Source organism: Parus major, chromosome 2 (genome assembly GCF_001522545.3).
Source record: "Parus major isolate Abel chromosome 2, Parus_major1.1, whole genome shotgun sequence".
In the NCBI taxonomy this organism is placed as follows: Eukaryota; Metazoa; Chordata; class Aves; order Passeriformes; family Paridae; genus Parus; species Parus major.
In genome coordinates this window covers 95,629,056-95,655,027 of record NC_031769.1, presented here as the reverse complement: position 1 = coordinate 95,655,027, position 25,972 = coordinate 95,629,056, and the positions used below count along the sequence as shown (strand labels likewise).

At 37.6% G+C, this 25,972-nt stretch overlaps 1 protein-coding gene across 1 annotated transcript in view; it reads left to right on the top strand.

Annotated features, from left to right (window-relative positions):
- Positions 1 to 25,972, top strand: part of DOK6 (docking protein 6) — a 249,295-nt gene that overhangs the window by 158,001 nt on the left and 65,322 nt on the right. The window contains exon 6 of the mRNA XM_015619506.3: positions 22,234 to 22,372. Within this exon, the coding sequence (XP_015474992.1) occupies positions 22,234 to 22,372 (139 nt within the window). The remainder of the gene's footprint in view (positions 1 to 22,233; positions 22,373 to 25,972) is intronic.

Below are 25,972 nucleotides of genomic sequence, written 5' to 3'. Positions count from 1 at the left end.
CCGTTTCCTTGATCTGTCTTTTTCATCTATCCAAACCCTGGTGAAATATGGGGGAAGAACAATTTTGTATGGCTTTGTTGAATGCTGGGTGGAGAAATTCTCATTACCTCAAGCCCCTGATTAGGGCTAATCCCATGCAATCTCTTCACCTATCAGAGAACATTCACAACTCCATTAAGCACCACAATGGCTTTGTGTGGATTAATGCTGTTTATCTGACACAGTGAATTGATCAGAGCACTTGAGTTAAGAGCACAGCATTTACATTTTTAAAATCTAGGCTTTCCAACTAACCAGTCTTGGACTAGACTGGGGAGTCGTGATGGTTCAGGAAGGGTTAATTTTCTTCACAGCAGCTGGTTTTGGGCTTAGTGCAGATCACAGGGTTGACAAACCAGGGATGTTTTAGTTACTGTTGAGCAGTGCTTACACAGAGTTAAGGACTTTTCTGCTCCTCGCCCCACCCCACCAGCGAGGAGGCTGGGGGTGCACAAGGACTTGGGAGGGGACACAGCCGGGACAGCTGACCCGACTGACCAAAGGGACAGTCCCATACCATATGGCATCATGATGACCATATAAAGCAGGGGGAAAGAGAAGGAATAGGGGGGACATTTGGAGTGATAGCATTTGTCTTCCCAAGTCATTGTAATGTGTGGTTGAGTGAAGTTTTCTTGGGAAGGGTTGAACACCTGTCTGCCCATAGGAAGTGGAGAATTAATTCCTTGTGACATTTTGCGTGTCCACATGGCTTTTCCTTTACCTATTCCACTGTCTTTCATCGCTTTTACCCTTCCGATTCTCTCCCCCATCCCAGCGGGGGAGTGAGAAAATGGCTGTGTGATGCTTGTTGCCAGCTGGGATTAAACCACAACAGGAGTTTTAGTGTTTAATCATCAATGATTCACAGGATTGCCTTAGCTCACGGATGTATATAATGTGTTCAGACACCTCATTCTCATTATTTTGGATATTGGAGATGTTGGAGGCACTGTGGAGTTGGCCTGCATGAGAGCACTTCCTTCTCTTCAGACTTTTGGAAGTGCTGCTCCATGTACATGGGCTAAATTAGTCTTTGACTGTCTGATTTTAAGCCCCTGAAACAGGAAGTGTGTCCTTACAGAGCTGCCCACCCTAACTGTCCAGATGAAGTTGCTATTAATCTGCAGAGGATTGCATTAAGTACATGCAACTTAAGAAACATGCCAGAAAAGTAGTAAAACAGCTAGAGGTGAAACATTTGATAGTCCTGATCAGATGTGAAGACATCCTTTTCAGTCTCTTGTCCAAGTTACAGGATTCATTTTCCGATGTAAACCAAACCATCCATAGTAAAGGCCATAAACAATGTTTAAACTCCACTCTTTGGTAACTGCAAAAGGCAGTTGGCCAAGCTTTCCTTTTAGCAAAACAAGCTGTCTGAGACATCTTTTTAGGAGCATAAGATGAGACTCCTGAGTATTCAGAATTGAGACACAGAGAAAATTAGGCACATATGGACTCCTTGTTCATTTTGAAATGTCTTTTCTTTCACTTTACTGTAATTTTGTCTTTTACATTATTTTCTATGTATGGAAGCTGTCTGGTCAAGTGTAATAACTGTCCAGAAGTATTAAAAAAAAAAAAAAAAGCTGAAGTCAAGTTAAACATGGTGAGAAAATATCATGAGGGGATGGGCTGTGGAAACTCTAGCCAAAATTTATCAAATTTTGTGAGTTTCCAGCAGAGTAGAGATTTTTGAGGTTAGATTTTTGAGAGCAAAAGGAGCCACAAATCTATTTCACACTCCTTTTTATCAAATACAATTTCTTTTACTTTGTAGAAAAGATGTTGAAATTTAAACAATCTCAAGTATTTCCAAGTCAATTCATGCTGTGCATTCAAAGAGACTCATTGAAGCACACTAAACTATTCCTTCTTCATTTGCCTTTGATTTGGGTTTTTTTGTTCATCAGAGAAAATTTAATGAAATATGGTATTCTCTATCACTTCTAAGATCTGGAATCTGTTCCTTTGGTTAAGAAAAATAGTAAGCTCAAGCATTACACACTGGTGACATGAGAATTTCTCAGATTTTTTTTTCCCAAGACTGATATATTCATTTTCTCTGTGGTAGATACACAGATGCTAGGGTTATCTGAAGCAGAAAGTTCACTGTTTGCTTCAGGCACTACATCTGACTGAAATGTTTCATTTGTCTGTCAGTCCTCTGTGGTGATTTTTGGTGTTAATATGAAATGTATTAGTCAATTAACCCTTAAAGCTCAGTCACAGGAAACATGCTCTTGTTTGCTTATGTGGGAAGAGGCCCCGTATGCATGTGCCTTGTGAGACAGCTGTCATGGGACTTCATACACTGCTGTGCAGGTCTATACCTCCCTCAAGAGAAGCCTGAAATTCCTGATTGCTGGTGGATTATCTAAATAGTAGATTAAATTTATCCATCATGGGTTTATGATAGAATTATAAATCATATATTATAAATCATTATAAATATCATTATAAATCATAAGCTTGTGATAGAATTTGTGAGTCACTTGGGGTTGAGCAGCAGTATGAGTACTTGTACAGCTTCGATAAATAATTTATCATTTCACATAAATATTAGCTCAGAGCTCTCAGAATCTCATACTTTAAATAGTTAAGTTTGCTAGGATGCCCTTTTTTTACACCTTTGTGATATTTTCAAAAAGCCAAATTACCCACGATATAAATTTTCTGTAATTTTATGCTTCCTCATTGTCCCTTCACTTCTTTCTCATATCCTTTCCACAAGCTGCATATATCGCTAAAATCTGAAAATAAAAAACTTTCTTGAAAAAGAAACATTAATCTCTTTTATGTATCCTACCCTGGCTTTTTTCTCAGTAATGACGCAGCTCTAATTTTAGGGAAAGTGGCATTTCTTAGCACTTGAAAAGGTTTCATTAGTTCCTGCTATTTAGCCGTGCCAAGGTTATACTGTAATATGTTGTAATTGTAGTTCCATTCCTACTTTTTTCCATTCCAACTCTCAGTTTGCCTCTTGCCAAATTCTTGACCTGGAATAAGTTCTATGTTAGTCATTTGATGCACTTAAACCCTACTTAAAAAGGAGTTGTGTGTTTAACTCTTCTACAGGACTGTTGCTCTGGTTTTGATCATGGAACCTAATCTAAGAACTGTTTTACTAGCAAAAGCAAATATAGCTTATTGTAAGTGATTTATAAAGTACTCATTGTATTTTGTCTCTGCCAAGGCTCCTCTCAAACTGCCCTACCATTGATAAGTCAGAGCAATTTCCACCAAAACTCAATACCAATGAAATTCTACATCATATAGTGGACTATGGGAATACATTGTACCTTCTAAAGCATTCTGCTTTTCTTAACCCTGTTTTGAAAATTCTCTCATGATGTACAAATCTACAAAAGATTTTCCCCAACTCACAAAGAATGCCTGAGCCATTTCATGTCACTACAAAAGCTAGTTTTTTTGAGAAAAACAATGACATCTTAAGAAGGACAATATATTGAGAGAATAAAATTACCTTTATTAATTTTAACAGAAATAGATTGAGAAGTCAGCAACTCTTAGGACAGAGTACCAGGCTTCATAGATGAAGTTGTGTAGCATAATAATGAATAAATTTATAAATAGTAAATTGATAGCAATGAGTACATCACTAGTTAATTAATTCAGCATTGCCCAAGCAGTAAATTTTCTTATGAATTTGTACTGCATGAAAAACATGCAGTTAGAAAAAGAGTCAAGCAGATTTTGTCTAGTGAACATGGAAGATATGCAGCTCAGAAGAAAAGCCATCATCTCTGAGGTGTCTGTAGAAGTGGATTATATTTGCAGATCACAGAGGGATCAGTCAACTGTCAATTGATCACCAGCTGTCCAATATCATTTATTTGAAATGTTGCATAGCTTTTTAATGAAATCGATAAGAATTGTGTTGTGTTTGACTAATGTATTAGCAGACAGCATGTTAAGTTCCTCCTGATGGTCCTGACATAATGTGAATTGTACCTTTCAGTTGAAGTGCCTAAATTACTTTCTCCCTTCATAACACAGTTACCTCATAGTCAAATTAGGGCTTGTTTGAAAATATTCTGAGACCAGCCACCATTTCAGGAGATTTTACATTGATGTATAAGCCAAAAAGATTTATTTACTTACCATATTCTAACTGTCTCTTTTTCATACCTATGCTCTCCTGTAGATATGCATTGTTGGATTAATATTCCTGAAGCTGAATATGGCTAACAAGATCATTGCTGTGTAATGTATGAGTACAGAAGAAGTAGACAAAATAATTGATACAGTCTTAATCACATTAGGATTCCCTTATTGTTTCAACTCTGCATTTTAACCTTTGAATTACACAGTCAGCAACAGCAATAATTAATCTCATATGGCAAGTCTGGAAAACTTGAGATGCCCCAGCAGCAAGTCCTTTTATCTCCAAGAGTCATAATAACCTTTAGCTTCCTACCAGAAAATATAGAAGGACTAAAATAATTCAGATTTAAAACCAAAAACAATTTACTAAAAAAAAAAAAAAGTCAAAACCCAAAAGCTTTTAAATACAAAATACTAATAGATTTTGCAGTGTTCTTCATTTAATATATAGATACCATGTACTATAAAAGTGCCTATTTTAGCAATGAAATACAACAGATGCAACAGCATCTCTCCCCCAGCAAGGCCATTTGCATCAGCTAATTAAAAATGCTGAAACTTGACAACTAATTATCTATATAGACAGTGGAAGAGTGTTAAATACTTCACAAAGGGCAATCCAGAAAGCCATGTTTTGCATGGAAAACCATGTAGCCCGCAAGAATGCTAAGCACTAATAAATCCTTCTTTTCTCCAAAGCTTATGAATGTAAGATCATCAGTTGAGGAGGAGGCTTGAAATGTCCTTTATGCTAGGGCTGTGTACTGTACAAACATAGAAGGAAGTAATCAAAATGCAAAGGCTGGAATTTGCACAACAGAAGAGCCTTGTTCATGAATATGTAGGAACCTGTGCAAACCCGTGCTTGCACATGCACACATGGAGCATTGCAGAAGCATAAAGGGGCACGGTTTTATGCATTTGTGGGCTTCGTTGGTTGTCAGGAACTCTGGTTCCTCTGCTGGCACATAGGTTTATTCCAAAGGTCGTTTTAGTGTTGAACAGTTGTCTCTTGTATGTCAGATGGAAAAGCAATTGCAATGGAAGTTTTATTCTTCACTCAGACTTGAGTCTTCATTACACTGAAATCAAGTATTACTGAGTATTATTGAGTGTATTGGCTGTTATTCACTACTCTTGAACTGAGAAAGCTGCTTTAGCAGGCTGGTCTTGGAAGGTTTTGCCTAATATCTGCCTCATTCCCCCTGTTTCTTCAGGCACTGTTGATTCATGATTCTCAGAAACAATAAACTCATTTATAAGTAGCAGCTGAGGCCACTTGGTCTGTTCAGCCTTGAGGAAACTGAGGAGAATTCCTTTCAGTCTTCAACATCCTCACAATGGAAGAGAAGGGACAGCTGCTAATCTCTTCACTCTCATGACCAGTGACAGGACTCAGAGGAATGGGATGAAACTGAGTCAGGAGGGGATTAGGCTAGATATCAGGGAAAGGATTTTCATCTTGAGGGTACTGGAACAGGCTCCCCAAGGAAGTGGTCACAGCACCAAGCCTGGCAGAGTTCAAGAGTTTGGACAATGCCCTCAGGCACATGGTGTCCTGTGCAGGGCCAGGAGTTGGACTCTGTGATCCTGATGGGTCCCTCCCAACTCAGCATATTCTACTATTCCTTAAAATACCTATTGGCATTTTTTTGTTTTGCTTTATTAAGATGTATTTCTGGAGAATCTGGGTACCCAGCTTCCAAAAGAGGTCAGTAGAGTGTTTTTGGTCGTTACTGTCAGTCACAGATGGATAGCAGTTCCAGAAATACTTCAGTGTTCCGGACATAGTAATAGTGTGAGAGCAGAAATTCTAGCATAGAAATTTCCATGGTGATTCTTTTTTTTCAGTAGCTGTATGCTAACTGTTCATTAGTAAGTTGAATGTCCTTACCAACAGAGCTTTATGTGTATGTAAGTTATATATGCACACATTTCCCAACATACTTATGGCATATGTGATCTCATGGCACCCAAGACTGTGGTGGAATGTGTGAGTAACTGTGGAGGTTACTAACTTCTTTTTTTTTTAATTGCTGCAGGTTTTTTATAACTTTTGCTTTTAAAAACAAATCAACAATCATGAAAACAACATTTCCATCTATTTCTTAATTAATTATTAATTTCATTCATTATGTCATTGATTAGAAAAAAATCTGCTCTTCTGTCAAAGGCTATTGATAATCAAAACCAAGACAATAATATTGGGGAAAAAACACTAATGGAGGCATTAGTTTGCAAACCAGACAATTTTCTTGTGAATAATTGGGATGATTTTGTTAAAACCTTTAAAACATGGTAGATAACTTGGATAATATATATTCTTCACTGCTTCTCAACAACTTCACTCTTTGTGAAATCTGGGTTACTTTTTTGTGAACTTTTACTAGACACACAGAAAAATATTTTAATAACATGTGTAAAATAATATAAATGTTTTCTTCCAAAAATATGTAGATAACTAAATATGAAGACCTGAAAGAATTATCCAATTGACCATTCATGATTAATTGTTTTAATTTTTTAAGTAGTGCCTGAATACTAATCCATCTGTTAAATTTCAAGGTTGTTTTTTTTTCACACAGCACTTTGCTGAGGAGAAAACAAGGCTAATAATTGAAAACCATGTCACAGCCCTCCTAGCATTACCATACTTTATACCCCGCTCAAGTCTTTTATTGCAACTAAGTGTCCTCTCACTCTAATTTAAATTAACTAAAGAACTATTAAAATATTGTCACATAGGGGAGATGGAGAGCACTTTACGGGCAGTGCCTACTCAGTGGCATCCTGGAAAAGTCAAGCTATTTGGTCCCACTGGCTCCTTTAATCTTTCACTTATTTATAAGGTACCAAAGGAAGGTTTGCCCCTTAGCCCCTGAAGAGGAAATGCTATTAGCTACTGTGTCCCTCCTAATGGTACTTCTTTGCTATCACAGTAAGTTATTACTATTATTGCACTATTAATAATGCTGTACTCTGTGGTGTGTGATTTATTTCTGCTGTGAGTGGTCATTTGTCACATATTTTCTAAAAAGCTTCCATCTTATTAGAAAGAGGGGAGGGAGAAGTAGCATCTAATGGAATCTCTCAATCTCAGCTGCTCCAAACATCGTTTGATCTTTCTGACTTTTAGGAAGAAAGCTCAGTCAGTGCTATAATTCACTGAAATCCTTCATCTACTTGATTATCCTGTCAGTGGCCAAAAAGTCAAATATAACATTGTATTCGCATGGCTTGCTTGAACCACTACATCTAAGCAGATTTTCACATTTTTTTACTATTTTTTTACTAATTCTCTGTCCAACTTGAAAAATATCCCCTCTTTAAAATTATACTATAAATGGTTCACTTTCTGAAAACATTTTGAGATGAATGACAGGAGGGATTTTATTTACCTGAAATGGCAGAAATTTCATGAAGTTGATTATAAAGGTAACTAGAAATTATAATCACTTATTGCATTTGTTAGTATGGAATACTTAGAAACATTTGAAACTGTCTGACTAAGTATCATTTACGGTCAGGAATGGGATTAAGGGCAGAAAATTGTGCAGTTTTGGGGATGATTCAATGGAAAACCCTGAAGTTCTTTCAGATTAAGGTGTTAACCCTTTCTTTAATGCTAGAAAGGCTGGATCATGTGTATCTCTGCTCATCCAAGAGTACCACCACTGCCACCAGGGAACAACTTGATAGGGAGAGACTTCCTAAAACAGAAGGTAGCTGGGTTTGGGAATGTGTATCATCTAAGGAGTGATATCTAATCAGAAAGTGTGGAAGATATGAGCAAAAGTATCAAGAAGACAGGATAAATGTTTGTCATTAGCAGATAATACTCAAATACTCAAATACTTCACAGGTACTTTGCCTTTTTTACTGGATGTTTCTTTAAGGTCCATGAGACCAATTTCTCAGAGAAGGGGGAAAAAAAGAGAAAAAATCAGTATGATTAGCTCTCAACTTTTGAAGCACAGATTAAATGGAGGACAGCTAGGAAAAAGTGTTCTGTGCACGTGGAAGTAGTGTCAAAAGCTCGTAAAAAGTATCATGAGAGAAATAAAAGCAGAAATAGCAATATACATAAATGAAAATTTATATTAGCATTCATCTGGAGACTAAGATTCTGTCTAAAATATAAAGAATGCCTATAATATAAATGTTCAAGATTGACAAAATGGGGAAATACTGTAAAAGACTTTTCCAGTGTTACCAAGGACATTCAAAATGGTTTTAATGGCCTATGTGAAATAGCCACAAACATACCCTAGCTATTATGTGTTAAGTGTCTGGGAAAAGCAAGGTCACCTTTTGCTACATAAGCACCACAAATATACATTATGTATCATTCCACACCTAAGGGATTTTTACTAAGGGATTTATACCCTTTCTCTTTTGCCAATTTGTACCAATACTTCTTTCTTTTTGGGTGGCTGTATATAAATTTTTGGTGAAGCAGTAGGTATTGCATCTATAGTTCATGAGGTTTTTTTTAAAGCTGGCACACAGAATCATGGACAAGAAGGGATTGACAGGGATGGCTGTTATGAATTTCTTATAAAAGTGTTGCTAAGTCAGTGTAGAATAGTAGAAGCCTAAACTCTAGAATATTGAACTAGACAGGTAAACTCCAGTGTAAAAAAAGCTTGTTAGTATTTTTTTTTTCACAGCAAAGGATGATTGGTTTTTTCATTTTGCTTTCAAACAGTGCCCCAAGTTCCCTGGGCAGAGAGCAGGCATGCTGTGCTTAAAAATTTTATGCATTAGACAAGATGTATTTCATAGTTTTAGATTATGCTATCCCAAATTTGTTTTGCAGTCTTTGTTTTTCCCCTTTTCTGGCAGACTTGTTAAGGTGCATTTCTTGCCAATTAATAGTATCTCTGTGCTCTGCAGAGAACCGGTCTGAGGGAATATTAAATGGTGCCATGCAAACACAATGACCACTGTTCTTGCCATTTTTGCTTAAACCTCTTCAGTTTAAGCAAAGTCCTCACTATAGATAGCATAAAACGTATCTTTAGCCAGTACAGCATCAGTAGTTTCATACAGGACTCATAGTATGAGCTAAACAAAAGGAATCTAATCAGCATAACTGATTGATATTAATCAGAGGTGGAAATGCACATTTATCAGAAAATGGCCATTTCATCCCATGACATTTTAGACAGGAAATATTATATGTGGTACTATAGAAAAATATGTAGGGAGCCCAATTATGTAATTATAAACTGTAAACTTTCTTCTTTTTTTTTTTTCCATCCTTTTATACTGTTTTTCTGTCCTTTTTCAGTATGATCTAAGCCATGTGATTATTTGTGATGATTTTCTTTTGCAGGACTCTTCTTCCATTTTTCTTTTTACATTTCTTTTATCCACTTACATCTTTTTCTTCCCACTTATGTAATTATAAGAAGTACCAATGAGATTTTAGGTAACTATTTTGAAGATATAAAATATTTTGGGTATTATTAAGATTTTATCAAGCTGCCACTGACCTGAACACAAACTAAAATTGATCTTAGCTATCAGGCTAAGGAGAAAATGTTACAGAGAGTTTTTCCACTGCTAGAAAGCCACTAGCACAAGAATGTCTTATATACAATCAAACTTGGAGTCAGAGATGCCAGGTGAATGCAGTGGGAGTTGTTTGATCCATAACAGAATTGCTGCTGTTTGCAATTGAGAGAACAGGGAAAATCTGTCTATTTCACTTCTGCCTGGCTTGTGTCAAAGAGGAGAAGTTAAAGCAAGTGGGAGTGAAGTCATGTTTCCTCACTAAATGAAATACCACACGTATAAAGTTGGTGCAAGTTCAGTGAATTTTTAATGCTTGTGGTGGGGGTTGTACACTTTCTGTGATTACTTTTGTGTGTTATTGCACACTCAGTTTACAACTGAAGGCATTATTTGACCACTGGTGTCAGCATACAGGTCTAGCTAAAGTTCAGGCCAGAACCACAGCCTTCAGCCAAGATCTTCAATTCTAATTCAGCGGCTGATAGATATAGCTTTGGGAAAGAAATGCCTGCCTTGTCTCATCCCTGGTGCTATTGCTTCTCCCTGGGGATGCTGCTGTGGAAGGATGCTTCCAAACTGGAGTTGATAACCCACCACTTCTGAGACTAGTGTTGATGAGTTCTTGGATGTCATTAGCATATGTTAATTACTCATTAGTGTATGTACATAGCATAGTAAGTGGACGGGCCATGTGTGCCCATAATATTTGCATATGACTTTCTGAAAATTCCTCTGTGGCCACAGTAGTAAAAGCAGTATGTCTCATACCTCAAAGGTGGACTGACACTGAGAGAAGACATCAGCACTTAAATCCCCACCGCAATAAAATCACAATGTGCTGAGAGCTTCAGAGAAATGGCTGGCCATAAATGCTTTAATGGCCAAAATCACTTTTGATGGTGCATTTAAATGGGGAAGTGGTGGGAGGAACACTTGAAATCCTTATTTTGAAGTAATCAAAAAACTCAGCATAGAATGCTCAGGGTGCTACTTTCATCATTTCTTCACACTTTTTGTGACCCACTTTTGAAATGAGAGAATGCAGCATTCATTCTTCATAAACTGGGCAAACTGATGTTTTGGATGCATGTTAAAATTATGCCTGTGACTACTTCACCTTTTTTTTTCTTGTTTCTATGCCTCTAAAGGTGGCTCTGTATTAGTTCCTTCATAATTTTTACTTCTATTTTTCTGCTATTATTCATCAATCAAAAATACTAATTGCATTAGTTCATTCTTGTTCAGCCCTCCAGAAATTTCTTCTTTCTTTCCTTATGTGGATATGCTTTGATCAACACAGGAAATACCTACTTTAAATGCTAGCTGTCAAAATAAAATGGCACAAACACAGCATCTGCCTGCATCACAGAAGGCACTGTTTGTTTCCAATAGCATTCAATCTACAGATGAGAGGTCAGTGAGACTTTATAGAACAAATGCACTTGTAGATGATTTCCATTGTTAAATTCTTGGTCTCATAGGTATGTGCATATGCAAAGCTGGGGCTTAGTACAGGATTAGAATTCCAGGATCACAGTATGGGTGAAGTTGGAGGTGGCCAGCATTTTTTAACTTGGAACATGATCAGGTATTCCAAATATTATGTGCAGGGTCACAGCTTCTAAGAGTCTCCAGTTTCTCAAAGATGAAATAAAATTAACAAATATACCTATGCAAATTTGATCCTTGGCTGTTACTGTTCCAACATTTGTTAACTGGCAAATGTCTCTTTAAAACAGCAATTCCTTCCTGAGAGAAGATTGAGTTAACTTCAGAATTATGTCTCCTTGTGTTTGGAATTAATGCAGGCTCTAGGGAGTATCATCTGACAGAATTTCCTTCCCCAACACCTTGTGTGAGGAATAGTCCTGAAGATAACAGTACTGGAGGGCTCCAAAAGAAAAAATAAAAAGGGAGAAAATAAAGATCTTGGGTCACTAAGTTTTATTGCTTTTCTTACAGCAAGTAGTGATGTGCTGCCACAGGGCTCCTGTACTATTACACTATCATTTATTTTAACCAGTAATGGCCTTATTTGAGTTTTATATTTAACATTTTTATGTTTGTCAAAGTCAACAGTACTCATGTAGATTAAATGCTGTTTCTCCTGTGTACTGCTCCTAAAAACACCAGAAGAAACTTAATACTATTGTTATGGGATATTTATCTTTGTTGGGGAATAATAGCTCTTAACAGGATTGCAGAAGTCCTGTAGAAATACCTGTATTTGCATACGATCCCAGATCCCAGGACTTGGTACTTGTATCTTTCTCATTCAAAAATGAGATGTAAAATAATAGCCAAACCATGATGACTGAAAAGGTTTAGTCAGACAAATTTAGCTTATGGTAGTCTTTGCAAACTCTTTATCAGACCAGTGTTTTTCATTGGTGTGTTGTACAGCCAACAATAACTGCTCCTTCTGTACTAGTATGATCATAGTAATATATGAGTTCCTGGTATATCTTTCACAAAGCTGGTATGAATAGATGCTTGCCCAGTAGTTAAATAGAATTAATTAATAGTGTTAAATAGTATTTTATCGTTATCAACAAAGCATGAGCTCTTCAAATTAACAGAACTAATTATCTAACAGCATTTTCATGTCTGTTCTGTTACATAAACTGTCAAAAATGCAAATGTGTTGTGTATTTAGGAACATGACAACAATTTGCTTTATTATCCTCTGTTTTTAATAAATGTGACTTTTTCTTTAAAGAAAATGTTACAGTGCCAAAGTCTCAAAAAAGTGGGTTGTTTTGTATATACATATGCGTTAATCACTTGCACTGATTTCTTAAATAATATTAACTGAATACTAATCCAGTATTTGCATATTTTCATGTGCAACTTAGAATATTTCATACTTGGAGGTGATGAAGCACAAACAGCATAGTTCAGTTGCCCCCATCAAAATGTCTAGCTCACGTTTTATGAAAGTAGTCTATAAAGCAGGGAGGGACAAAAAATGTAGTCATGGTAAAGTATTTGGATTCTGCTTCTTAGACTCCAGAGTATTGCTTCTAGTAGTGAGAAACAATGTCTTGAATATTGGGTGTATTCGGTTTGTGTGATAAAGCTTTGGTAGCAAGGGGACTACAGAGGTGACTGCCAGAAGCCACCATGTGTGGTGGCCCCCATGTGTGACAGAGCCAGTGGCAGGCAGTTCCACAACAGACCTGCTGCTGGCCATCAGCGCCAGTGGTAGCCCTCTGGGATAATGTATTTATGAAGTGGGGAAAAACTGCAGCCAGAGAGAGGAGTCAGAATGTGTGAGATAGAGGCCTGAAGAAGTGGAGAAGGTGCTTCAGGCACTGGAGCTGGGGTTCCCCTGCACTGGTGCAGACCATGGTGAGGCAGCTGTGCCCCTGCAATCTGGGGAAGTCCATGGTGGAGCAGAGATCCACCTGCAGCCCATGGAGGATCCCACAGTGGACCAGGTAGATGCTAAAGGAGGCTGTGACCCTGTGGGAGGCCTGGACTGGAGTAGGCTCTTGGCAGGGATCTGTGGACTTATGGAGAGAGGAGTCCATACTGGAGCAGGTTGGCTGGAAGGACTTTTGACCCCATTAGCCACCCACATTGGAGCAGTCTGCTCCTGAAGGACAGCCCTATGGAAGGTATCTATGCCAGAGCAGTTTGTGAAGGACTGCAGCCTATGGGACAGAGTTATGTAGCATAAGTTTATGGATGGCTGTCTCCTGTGTGAGGGATCCCATGCTGGAGCAGGGAAAGAGTTTGAGGAGTCCTCCCACTTAGAAGGAGGGGAGCAGCAGAAACAATCAATGGATGGCAGCCCCCTCTCCCCATCCTCCTGCGCCTGGAGGGAGCAAGGTAGAGAATCAGGAATAAAAGTAAGCCCAGGAAAGAAGGGGTGGGTGGACAATATTCTTAAGATTTGGGTTTAATCAGCCTGTTCTGATTTGATTTGCAATAAATTCAAATACTCTCACCAAGCTGAGTCTGCTTTGCCTGTGACAGTAACTGGTGATGGATCTCTTCCTGTCCTTATCTCAACTCAGACACCTTTCCTTATATTTTCTCTCCTCTGTCCAGCTGAGGAGTGATAGAGCAGATTTGGTGGACACCTGGCTTCACACCAGAGCTTAGTTTCTAGGATCTAGGAAATAGAAAACAGAGCCTCTGCACAGCATGTTTGCTATTACATATGGATATATTTCATAACTGCACGTCAGTCTCCACATTCCACCTTTTATGCATGACTTTGAGTCCAGTTTTCTGCTTTTATACTGCAATGAACATTGAGAATTACTTGTTGTCTTTAACTCTTCAGCACTAGCTAATTTTATTCTGGTATATCAAAGAAATTAATATAAACAAGAACACTTTAATGATAAGAGTAGGGATGGCTTCTTAGCAACCAAATAAAAGAGATCTGAAATAAGTCCCAGTAGAATCCTCCTTATCAAAACTGAACCTCAGGAAAAAAACTAAAGTATACCTTTTTCCACTGTGTCCTATGATAGACAGGGGTCAACCCCATGGAAATGAAATAGAAGATTATAGTGCTGGTGGACAATAATCCAGACAAAGTCTCAGCCCACTTTCTGCACTTCCATTAAGCAAAAAGTGGAAAGCATCTGGCATGGAGAAAGGTTTGGTATCCCTCATAAGCCCCAGTGATCTAAGTGTACTGTCACATAGGGCATCACAGAGACAGTGGCTGTAGAGGCAGTACAGTCAATGGAAAAAAAAAAGGTATCTCAAGAGGCATAATTACCACCAGTACTGTAGAGAAATGTGTCCTATTGGACAAAACAAAGAAAAACATGTTTTCATGAGAACATTTTTGTTTCTGATATATTAGATGACTTAAATGGTTTCTAGTTTAGGCAGAAAATAAATAATCTTATAATGAAAAAATACTATTCACTCACAAAGAGAGTCCTGCTGTAAGTCTTCCTGTACGGGGAAAATTTTTAGGGTATCACATCTCTGCTCAGAAAGACTAGCAGTGTATTCATCAGCCTAGCACATAAGATTTTTGTTACCATAAGATCTGTAAAAGATTTGCAACTTAGAATGCATTTAGATCCTCTAGGTAATATCAGAGAAGGACTGCTAGATTCCTCTGAGTAGTGGAGTTCCACCTACCTGGCAGCAAATCATCATCAATCATTTCCACTCCATCTGTGAACGTTTTCCTTCTCAGAATTGCAAAATGTTTCTATAAATGGCTTTAGTAGGAAAGCTACACTGATAGCGTGGAGATCCCTTAGTGCATTTAGCTGACAACACTGAGAATGACTCAAGTAGCACAAGATCTGACCTTGAACAAATCTTCAGGGCTAAGCTCCATAATCACGTTACTGAGCCATATCAGAGGTGTGATAATATTCAAAGTTCCCTGTATTAACTCAGGCCAAATTCCAGGATATTCCACTTTCTATATCTCATAAGCATATTCAAGAACACTGTAAAATTTCCCACCTCAGCATAAGTGCAAAAACATGGCAATGAGTGTCATGGTGGAATGTCTATGGCTGGCAATTAGTAGATAGCATGCATAATTGATTTTTTCTTGTTGTATATCCTTGCTGGTAAATAACCATGATTAAGGGAGGCAGGCAGACGCCTCATATATTAGAACATTTTAATGATTTGCTTCTCAGATCATAAAATTTCCAGGATATCCTTTTGATGCTCCAGATAAAACTCTAAAATTCTGAGAGTGAGGCATGGCAGTTTAACCCATTATTCCCATAGGGAATCTGTAACAGACCACACTCAGATTTTCTGTTTACTCCTTCTGGATGCTGCACTTTGTATTGTTGCTGTGCTTCACCTTGGTGATCATCATTTCCTGAACACAGATTTTTCACAGGACTTTTCCCTGCTTTCACCAACCTTGTCCCAGCCTTGGGTCTTTCTCACCATGTTTGCTTCCAAAGTTGCATACCTGAATCATTTACACTTTGTGCACATTTTCTGTTAATGGTCTTCTCTCTGCTTCACCAATAGAACTTTCCTAGGTCCCATACATATTCTGTTTATGAATTTTCCTTTTTTCCTTATGGATTCCCCCCCACGATGTATCCCTTTTTTGACTGTTCAGTAGTAAGGCAGAAATTTTTATTAGGATTTCCTTTTTTCTGCCTTTGTTTTTCTATACTTTCAACATAGAAGTTGACTTACAATTTCATAAAAACATGCATAGTTTATTTTTCAGTTGTCTTGAAAAGTATTCCTAGGCATAAAGGGAGCTTTTTATCTAAATATGCTCCTGCCACAAAGAGTTTATTTGCTTTCCTTATTTTTTTGTTTTGTTTTGTTTTGTTTTCTCAGAAAAGAGCAACTTTGGCAGGAAGCAAGCTAGCATGTGTTGAAGGCTGGAATGAGCAAAGAATTTGGACCCTCAGGGAAGCTTTGCATTCATTTTATAGTGAGGTCTGCTGCTTAGCTGGCTGTCTTTAGTGTATGCTGTGTGTATCGTCCTTGCACACAAAGAAGAAACAGGATTTCTGTCAAAATGGCTTAGCTCAAGTTAAGATAACAACAAACAAGGGAAGAACAAAAGTTAGATACCACAAGAGAGATAGTGTTTGTGTGTCTCCACTGATAATCTAATTAAATTGGAGGCAAAACTGCTAGTTTCCACCACTTTTAAAAAAATCAAAGCTTAGCAACACAAGAAGTAAGTGTCAGTTCAGAGTTAGATAGTGCATATCAATTAGTTTTTTTTCATGACTGACAGCCACAGCTTCAAGGCTTTAAAGAAAGGCTGACTTTTATTTATTACTCGTCTTAGAAGTAACAGGCCTGGTCCCATATGTGCCATCTGACTACGTCCTTTGGCATACAGGAAATGAGCATTAGCTAGCTAAGCACTTGTGAGGTGGGTCATGGCAGAGTTCAGAGGGTCATGATCAGAGGAGTTTTACCCAGTTGGAGACCTGCAGTCAGTGTCATTCTCCAGGGATCAATACTGGCTCTGGCCTTATTCAGCTTGTTTATCAATGACCTGGAGGAAGGGATAGAATGTACCCTCAGTGGGTTTAATGATGATCTGAAAAGAACTGGGGGAGTGGCTGATACAGCTGGAGGCTCTGCTGCCATTAAGTGGAACCTTGATAGGCCGCAGAGTTGGATGGAGAAAAACCAAATGAGGTTCAACAAGAGCAAGTTCAGGGTCCTGCACCTGGGGAGGAACAACTGCAGGTACCAGCACGGGCTGGGGGCTGACCTGCTGGAGAGCAGCTCTGCAGAGAAGGACCTGGGAGTCCTGCTGGGTGACAAGCTGATCATGAGCCAACAGTGCTCTGGTGGCCAGGAGGGCCAATGGGATCCTGGGGTGCATTGGGAAGAGTGTGGCCAGCAGGCTGAGGGAGGTGATCCTGCCCCCTGCTCAGCCCTAGGGAGGCCACATCTGGAGTGCTGTGTCCAGTTCTGGGCTCCTCAGTGCAAGACAAGGAGCTATTGGAGAGGGTTCAGAAGGGTCATAGTGAAGGGTCTGTAGCATTTCTCTTACGAGGAGACACTGTGGAATCTGGGCCTCTTTATCCGGAGAAGAGAAGTCTGAGAGGGGTTTGCATCAATACATAAAAACACCTCAAAGCTGGCCAGGAAGATGGTGCAAGACTCTTTTTGGTGGTGCCCAATGACAGGACAAGGAGTAAATGGCCATAAACTGAAACACAAGAAGCTTCACCTCAGCATGAAGAACTTCTTTACATTGGGGGTGGCAGAGCACTGGAACAGGCTGCCCAGGGAGGTCATGAAGTCTCCCCCTCTGGAGATATTCAAAACTCACGGGACAAGTTCCTGCATTACCTGCTCTAGGTGACCCTGAATTAGAAGGGTGAATTGAACTAGATGATTTCCAGAGGTCCCATCCAACTCTAACAAGTATGGGATTCTGTGATTTTATGAACCTTATTTTTGGGCCTCAAAGTGTCTAAGTAAACAGCTCCACTCTTTTCATGAAACTATTTTTCAAACTCTTGCTGTGAAGTATGCAACAGCAATTACAGCCAGTTTGGTACAGGTAACTGGACATTACATACTCATGATCTGTTCTCATTTATGAATCTAAAGTCTAGAAATGCTAAAGTAAGATAGTTATTAACTATTAATTATTTGTATCTGTAGTTATTGGTAGCAATTAGTTATTAATAGTAAACTTCTGATGACATTTCTTCAGTTTCTATGTGAGGATGTTTACCTCTTTAGTTATTTGTATGTAATTTGTTACACTTTTGAGTATATAAATCAGCCTTTATTTCTTTAATCCTTAATTATTTGTTGATAAAAAGAAATCATTCAAATTCATTAGAAGTTACAAGTAGAGCTGTGAAGAGTTAAAGTTAATTCTTGTCTTCTCATGCAGTTGCTGGATATCACACTGTTAAACTTTTAAAATATTTCACCCATGACATGACAGTATGAATTTCTATCTGGGAATTATTTTTTTTTGTAAATTGTGGTCAAATCAACAAAGTTTTCTTTTTGAAGGGAATTCTACATGGTTAATATACAGTGTTAATTCTTATCTAAAAGGCATAAGTTACACAGTGAGCAAAGGCAATGGGAAGCCATTATATGAATTTGGGAAATGTTGAAAAATGTCTGGCAATAGTGGTGTGAAAATCTCTTTGGTTTGAACAGAAATTCTACCTTCAGTGAAAGCAAGAACTTTCACTGTTGATCTCTGAATCTGATCTCTGAATTCAGTTTGTCCTAGGGCAAAAGCTGGGCTCTCACATTCTTTCTATTCTTTCTCATGGTTCTTAAACCAGATCTGCTAATTGTGATAGCTGTGGAAAGCTGTTGCAGTATTTAAGGAATTTAAAAAATTGCAACTCTTTGCAGCACTATTTATCTAGTGGTGTCACTGTCTGTCCAGTTATATCATTCTGTGATAATATATGAAAAAAAATGCACTTTTGTATTTCAGTCAAAGCACTTCATACATTTTAATGCCTTGAATCCTTAAATATCTTAAAGCATAGGTTAATGACATCCCTGTTTTAAAGAAAAACACAGGAATAGATGGGCATTTTTCAAGCACCTGCAGACTGCAAGTATCTCATAAAAAATTAAAGTACACAAAATCAGTGACATTTTTCTGACAGTGCAGGTCATACTGAGTTGGTAGGACTGCATTGCTTAACTGCAACAGTACCAGGGAAAAAGAGGCCCAGACCTTTGTCCTGCCCTTTCTCAAAAGTGATTTTAGGACACGTAAAAGTTAGGATTAAATTGGGCAGCTGATCAACCATGTATGCTTTGAACATAGAGAAATTACGTTACAATTACGTTACAATTACGGAACACATTAGCAAGGCTAAACCTGAAATTGGAGCTTTATAGGGGCAGTTATCTGGCATCTAGAAGGGCCATAGAGATAAAGTTTTCTGTTCTTTGTTTGGACTATAAATAGAACAAGACAAGTCTTGCTTCAGTTCATAGGCTTGTCTCTTCCTGTTGGCCAGATATGTAAATGTTTTGCTTTTATGGCAAAACCCTAAAGCTTCTGAGAGCACCCTTTCACTGTCCCTGTCTTCATCATTGTTCGGAGTGCTTCTATTTTAGGCTGTGTTTCCTTGTTCTAGAAAGACTGAAATGAACCCTAATGAGGCTACTGATCTTGGTATATAACTAGAATGGAACAGAATAGAACAGAAAAATAGGCAAGACTAGACTAGACTAGAAGTTCTAAACTTGGATTTTTCACCTGAATAAAGGAATAATGCTCTGAGGAGATGAACAGGAAAACCTTACTATGGCAAAGGGATTCATCTCCTTAGGAGGCAGATTATTCATAAGATTAAATGGAAGAAAGTTTTATGCTAACAATTTTTGCTGCTTTCACCTGTTTCAGATGTGCCAAGTAACAACTGCTTTATTCTTTGGGGCATTAAGTCCTATTAAACTTCAAATCGAGCTAGGGGAATTACGCACTTTAAAAAATGATGTCCATAATTCTCCTTCACCTCCAATTTTGAGCAGCTGTGTGCGCACCATCCATCATTAGCCAGGGAAAACCTCACGGGAAGGCTGGTGGCAATGACTTTCCAACACTGGTGTGACATGTCCACCACAGCTGAGGCTGGAAACAGGGCAGTGCTGGAAGCAAGGCAGTGCCCTTTGCAGTGGGCGAGGGGCCAGGGCAGTGCCACAGCCTGCACCAGTGTCTCCAGCCAGGGACAGACCCTGCTCTGGTAGGCACTGGGGGTGGTTGGGTTTTGCGTGGTGAAAACAGGCAGCTAAGTCCTGAATGTTAATCATGCCCCATTCCCTGCTTCCTTGTTTTTATCTCAGTAGGATTTTTCATCCTCTGAAAACAACAAAAAGATCATATTTTCTTTCAGTTTCTGAAACCCCATTCTTTTTTCCAGACTTTCCATTTCACGCTGTTTGAATTTTATTAAGATCTCTTTACACAAAAGCAGAGTACTGGCTATATGATGCCCTGAGGGATCTGAAAGGCTGTTGCCATAATGTCACAAAACTCTGGGGACATTTTATTTCCACCAGAAGCTCTTTGGAGGACTGTGTCTAAGGATATAATCTATCTTAAATGTTTACAGCAGGGATCTTGATCTCCATTAGAATTTAATACAAAAACCTCTTTTTTTAATCTCTTAATTAGCACATCACATTAACACTGATTAAGTAATACCTATCTATAAAAATTATTTAATTTTATTTATATTTTTTTAAGTAGAAAACTTACATTATTCCAGAATTATGGATAATATTGTTAATCGTGTATTGTTAAAGACTATGAATTTCTTTTCAATACCTCAGTTCATCATTACAAAGTATTTTCACCAGGTATTTTCCAGAAGTACCTCTGTTTCTGTTTCTGATACTTTCTGTTCTTCCCAAACACAGACATGCATAAGTTCTTTGTATGAGGCTCACAGTAGCATGTCTCCTCCAGTGAACAGGAAAACATTTTGTAAGTGTTAATAAGGTTTTGTTTTCACTGGCCAACCTTGAAATCAGATACAGTTGCTGAACTCCCAGCAGTCCCTTATGTAGCACAACAGTCCTGTTCAGATGGCTTTTTTAACGAAATTGTTTAGGAAGTCATATTCTAATTTCACTAAAAAAAGATAAGTCTTGTGAAAAAAAGTGTTGTCTTTTCAAATATCTGCATTATAATTGTGTGTGCGCATGTGTGCATGTAATGTAGTCGACATATATTTAAATTATTATTTAATTAAAATAATATAGATCTGTGTTTTCATTTGATGGTTTTATTTTTTTTTTGTAAAATTTAATGCATGAATAATTATACAGAATCTGGGATACAAATTCTAAAGATAATGATATTTAAAACCTGTTTGAATGTTGAACTATTTGGGACACATTTTTCTAAATTTTTTAAATTTTGTATGTTTTGGGCTTTCTGGGACCATGCTGAAGGTGCTGGGATATTAACAAAATTAGTTTTCCTTAAAAATAACGTAGGCATCCAAAACATTAAAGGAATCTTGTATTTTAAGGCAAATCAAAATCTCTCTATTGTTGATGTATGTTATACATCAGTGACTCAAGTCAACAGTTTTCTGTCACAGATAACTGAAAATCTTTACAGGAGGTATCAGACCAAGTAAAAAGGATTTTTGAAATTCCATTTCTTAAATTGCAAGTACTCTATAAAAATATGTAAATCAGACACTGATAATATAATGGAACTACTAATATAAATACATTGAATTGCACCACTGATTAACAGCATCCAATAGTCCTCCAAGTAATGGTCACATGGCCATGGCAATCTAACGTTATTTCCTGCTCCCATTTCCTGTATTTCCCAGACCTTTTTGTCATTGTATTTACTGTGTACCACTCTTCTTTCTCAGAATAATGCCACACTGATATCACAGATAAGGATAACAGCAGTTGGTCTCTCAAAAGAAGAAGTCAGTTTTATTTCCGGAGGGGTTTTTTTCATTATTTAATATTCTTTTAAAACAGAAACTGTTCTATTCTCAAGTGGACTGAATGGCTGTTGTAATTATCAGGATAGCTTTGGATGCTGCCTCACATAAATGTACTGGCAGAGGTAGTAATAATTTAACACTTTTAATGCTGTATTTCAATACATCATCTTTGTAGTGATTAACCATAATAGCATTTTAAGTTGGTCAGTGTTCTCTTAAAATACCAGCTTTTCAAAGTCACAATGTACCACATATTTCTGGCATCAATTGGTTCAAATAATTAAATTTAGCTCCCACTTACTGGTGCAGACATTTGGAAAAAATGACAGAAGTAACTGACTATAAACTCAAGTTTTTATTCCATGCTAAAACTTCTTTTTCACTATCCAGATGATGATTGAAACTGAATTTTAAAAATATGTTAATGAAGTTCTGCCCACCTCTTGGAATATGTCTCTCTCTGATGGTAAAAATAACTACAGATGTTTGGTGTTTTGGATTTCAGAGTTTAACTACATCTCTAAAGTTGGCATTTGCTATTGTAAGGTATGCACTTTTTATAATACTTAGATAAAAATTACACAATACTAATTGTTTTTCTTTCCGTTCTGCTTAAATTTCCCTGCAGGATGTGTGACACAGGAGAAGGACTGTTCACCTTTCAAACACGAGAAGGAGAAATGATATATCAGAAAGTCCATTCTGCAACACTGGCAATAGCTGAGCAGCATGAAAGATTAATGATGGAAATGGAGCAGAAGGCAAGGGTAAGGTCCTTTTACCAAAAGTTTTTAAACTTATAAAAATTGGTAATAAACCAAAGTTGGTGGATTCAACTGTAACTGTAATAGTATCAGCTGTGTGACTAAGACAAAACAGACTTTCAGATTTATGTATTTTCATTGTCAGGGATCCTCTGTACAATGTAGTCTTCTGTACAATGGTAGGTGACTTTTTGGAACAGGGGATACCATTAGACAAGAGATCCATGGTCACCTTCTCTGAAATTGTGGTTCTGTTGCTCAAATATTAAACCTTTAGCTGTTGTGTTGGCTACTGATGAATGAGTTTTAATTGCTCCTTGTGGCCTCACAGGTGGAAAAAAACCCAGTATAAACATGTCTATGTGACAGCAGATGTGTTCTGTTTTTCTTAATCCCTGAAAGAAATTACTTCCCCTACATTATAAGTAGCAATGCAATTGAGTTCAAATAGAGCTATTTTATTATTTTGTGTTCAGAATTTCCAGTTTGCACAAGTTGTGTATAAGTGACAACTATAGAAAAATTTGGTGCTCTTTTAAGAAAAAAGCTTTCCCTGTGTGATTAGAAGTAGAGATGGTTTTTAATGATTGTTCTGGAAAGCTGACTTTCAGGCCAGGCAATCTAGTCTGCTTGCTTTTCCTCTGAGATGACCACGATTCTCTACATATCGTCTTCCCTAGACAGAGATTTCAGGTTTTGGCATTTCCTTCTTTCCCTCATCCACACTGTGTCTCCAGTCACGCAAACATGACTTATATGGATCTATCCCCCATACTCCACCAGTGTCAAAATATCTTTCTCACTCTGCTGACACAAAGGCTCTTGCAAGGACCAATGTAAGATCCCAGTGTTCAACTTTTCTTAATTACTCCTCCGATAAGTCAGAGAACCAATCAGGGAATGCTAAGGGGTACAACTGGACATTAAAGATCATCTAAACACAACTTCCCCCGTTTTCCTTATTCACTGAAAAATAAACTAGAAAAAGACTTAGTTTTCCATGTCTGCTGCATTGAATATTCCTCTCAGACTTTACGTGTCTGTTTTGAGAGCTTGACTTAGGAAGCCATAAAAAAGGCCCATTTTTGGTGCTTTATGGAAAAAAGAAGATGGATTTTTCCATAAAACTAGACAAAGTAGGAGCCTTTGCATAATAGTTGAGGTGCACAAACTTTGGACAGGAAGTGCAGGAAGAAAAGAGTTTACAATCAAGATTAATAAGGAACAATCGCTGGAAAGTCCAACACAAGGTAGAATAAATGGAAGACTATGTAAAGTAGTAGATCTGCTGGCAAAAAAACACTGCATTCTGCTGGCCAGAAGTTGTTTGAATAAGGGGGAAAAAGCAGGAAGAACACATAATTTTTTTTATAATGTGTTTGCTTTTAAATTGTCTAAACCAGTAACAGAAATTAGAACATTTTCATGCTGCCATAATAAATACTTAGACCAGGATCATACAAGATTTTCCATTTACAGAGCCATCACTTTCATCTCTTCCACCCATCAATTAGCAGCTTTGCTGCTTTGCAAAGCCATTTCCATTCTGCCATCAGATGACTTCCTTAAAACCATATTTATGAAGGCTGTGGCCATATGGTACGTAATATCAAACGCCGAGCGAGAGCAGGCTGAGAAATAGAAATGACTCATCTGCCACACTGTGTATGATGTACTTGTCTCCTGGATGAGGCTGCGCTGTGATCTGCACAGGGACATCAGGAGAGGCTCACATAGGCTGCAGTGGGCTGTGTGAAAGAGGCTGAAAAACCTGTTGATTTTATGCTTCAGCTAATAAACTAATGTTAGTTTGGATTTGGAAACTGCTGTTTCTCACTGGTGGGGTGCTGAGCATTTAAAGGACCATCTGAGTCATTTGTGGCATTTGAGTTTTATTCATATTAGAAACAAAATCTAAAATATCAAATAGATTAAGTACATGTTCCGTTCCATTTATCAAGTGTTATCTAATTCCAATCATTTCACCAAATACCTATGTGTATTTTTTTCCATAAGATCTGAAATTGAAATACAAGCAAAAGAATATTTTAAGTCAGGGATTTAGTGGGTCTTCCCAAAGCTTGACATTTGATCTTTATATATCTATGCATGGGGGGATTTTACTCTTCCTTGACATATGCAACAGTAATCATTACTTCTTCCTTCCAATCATTAGAAATAATTTATTAAAAAGGACTCCCATGAATATTTGTATTCTGTCCTAAAAGTTAATATGTTTTAAGTAATGAATATATAGAACTTTCATTTAATTTTTACCAGATTATAATAGGTTAGAAACTGTTATAAAAAATGAATACAACTTTTAAAAGGAATTAAATTGAACTTTTTACCAGAGCAACCTTGATGAACTATATAGATTATGATTAGCTTTCAAAGTAAATATGCAAAGTACATCACCTTGATAATATAAAAATAAAAAATAAAAAATATAAAAAATAAAAAAAAAAAACAGGTACAAAACACACCAAAAAAAAAATCCCCAGAAACAAATTCTGGTAGAAGAATAAAGGTATTGCAGACAGCCACAGGCTACATGTGCTCCATTTATGGAGGTCCCTGCACCCAAAAATTCTGTTTCAGAATGCTGAACAAAAAATTAATTTTCATGCTAAAAAATCTTTTGCTTAGGCCAAGCAACATGCTGGATAATTGTTAATAAGAGAGAGACATGAGAAGGAAAATAATTCTTCCCATTACCTTTGAAAGTGCATAGGCTAGAAGCAAAAATGTTCTGTGGCAGCTTGTACAGTACCAAATCTGTCTTTTTGCCACCTTTAGCAGGAGAAGCCAAGTCAGTTTAAGCAGGCAGTCCTGTGCGCACTTTCATCTTCTGCCCATTTCCCTTTCGAATTATAACACTGGAAGAAAGACCTGAAATATGAGATCAGTAGTCACTGGCATAGGTGTGGATTTGAGCTGGTTATTAGTTTTACTGAGATCAAAGCAGACTGGATTTTATTCAAAAAATTCAGCAAAGTGGACATTGGTCTAATATAGCTCAGGTGGTTTTCTTGATTGAATTGGAAATGTTGCATTTGCAGAGTGAGAGTGTTTTATGCTTGCTTTGTTTGGGACAATAACAGATTTGGGCCAATGCAAGTACTTAAATTCAAATTCTTTTCAGGGAAATTGGAAAAAATGAATATACTGGTAACAGTCTTTGTTTTTTCGATGGATCACTCTAATACAGATGATCATTATGTTTTATAATTGTTTTGTGGGAGAGAGAGCAATATGCAGTGGTTTCTAGTGGTTTTAGTTCAAAGATAACAAATTAAAAAGAATACATTTTCTATTTAAATGCTTTTATTTTGTGCTGTTGTGTTACCCACATTTGAGTGTCAGCAACTTTCCTTTTATCACAGAACAAACCTCTAGTTTTTCCTCTCGCCCTCCCCCTCTCTGACCACTTGTTTGTTTGTTTGTGTTTGATTGTTTTTTCTCTGTAGCATTTAGAAGTCTGGTTGGATTCTTGGTCTTGAAATTCCTGTGCAAAAACAAGGTGTTAGCCTCGGGAATGACCTGTATCCCCCACACTGGCTGTAGTCTGATGATGGATGTGGAAGATGCATTTCTGGGTGT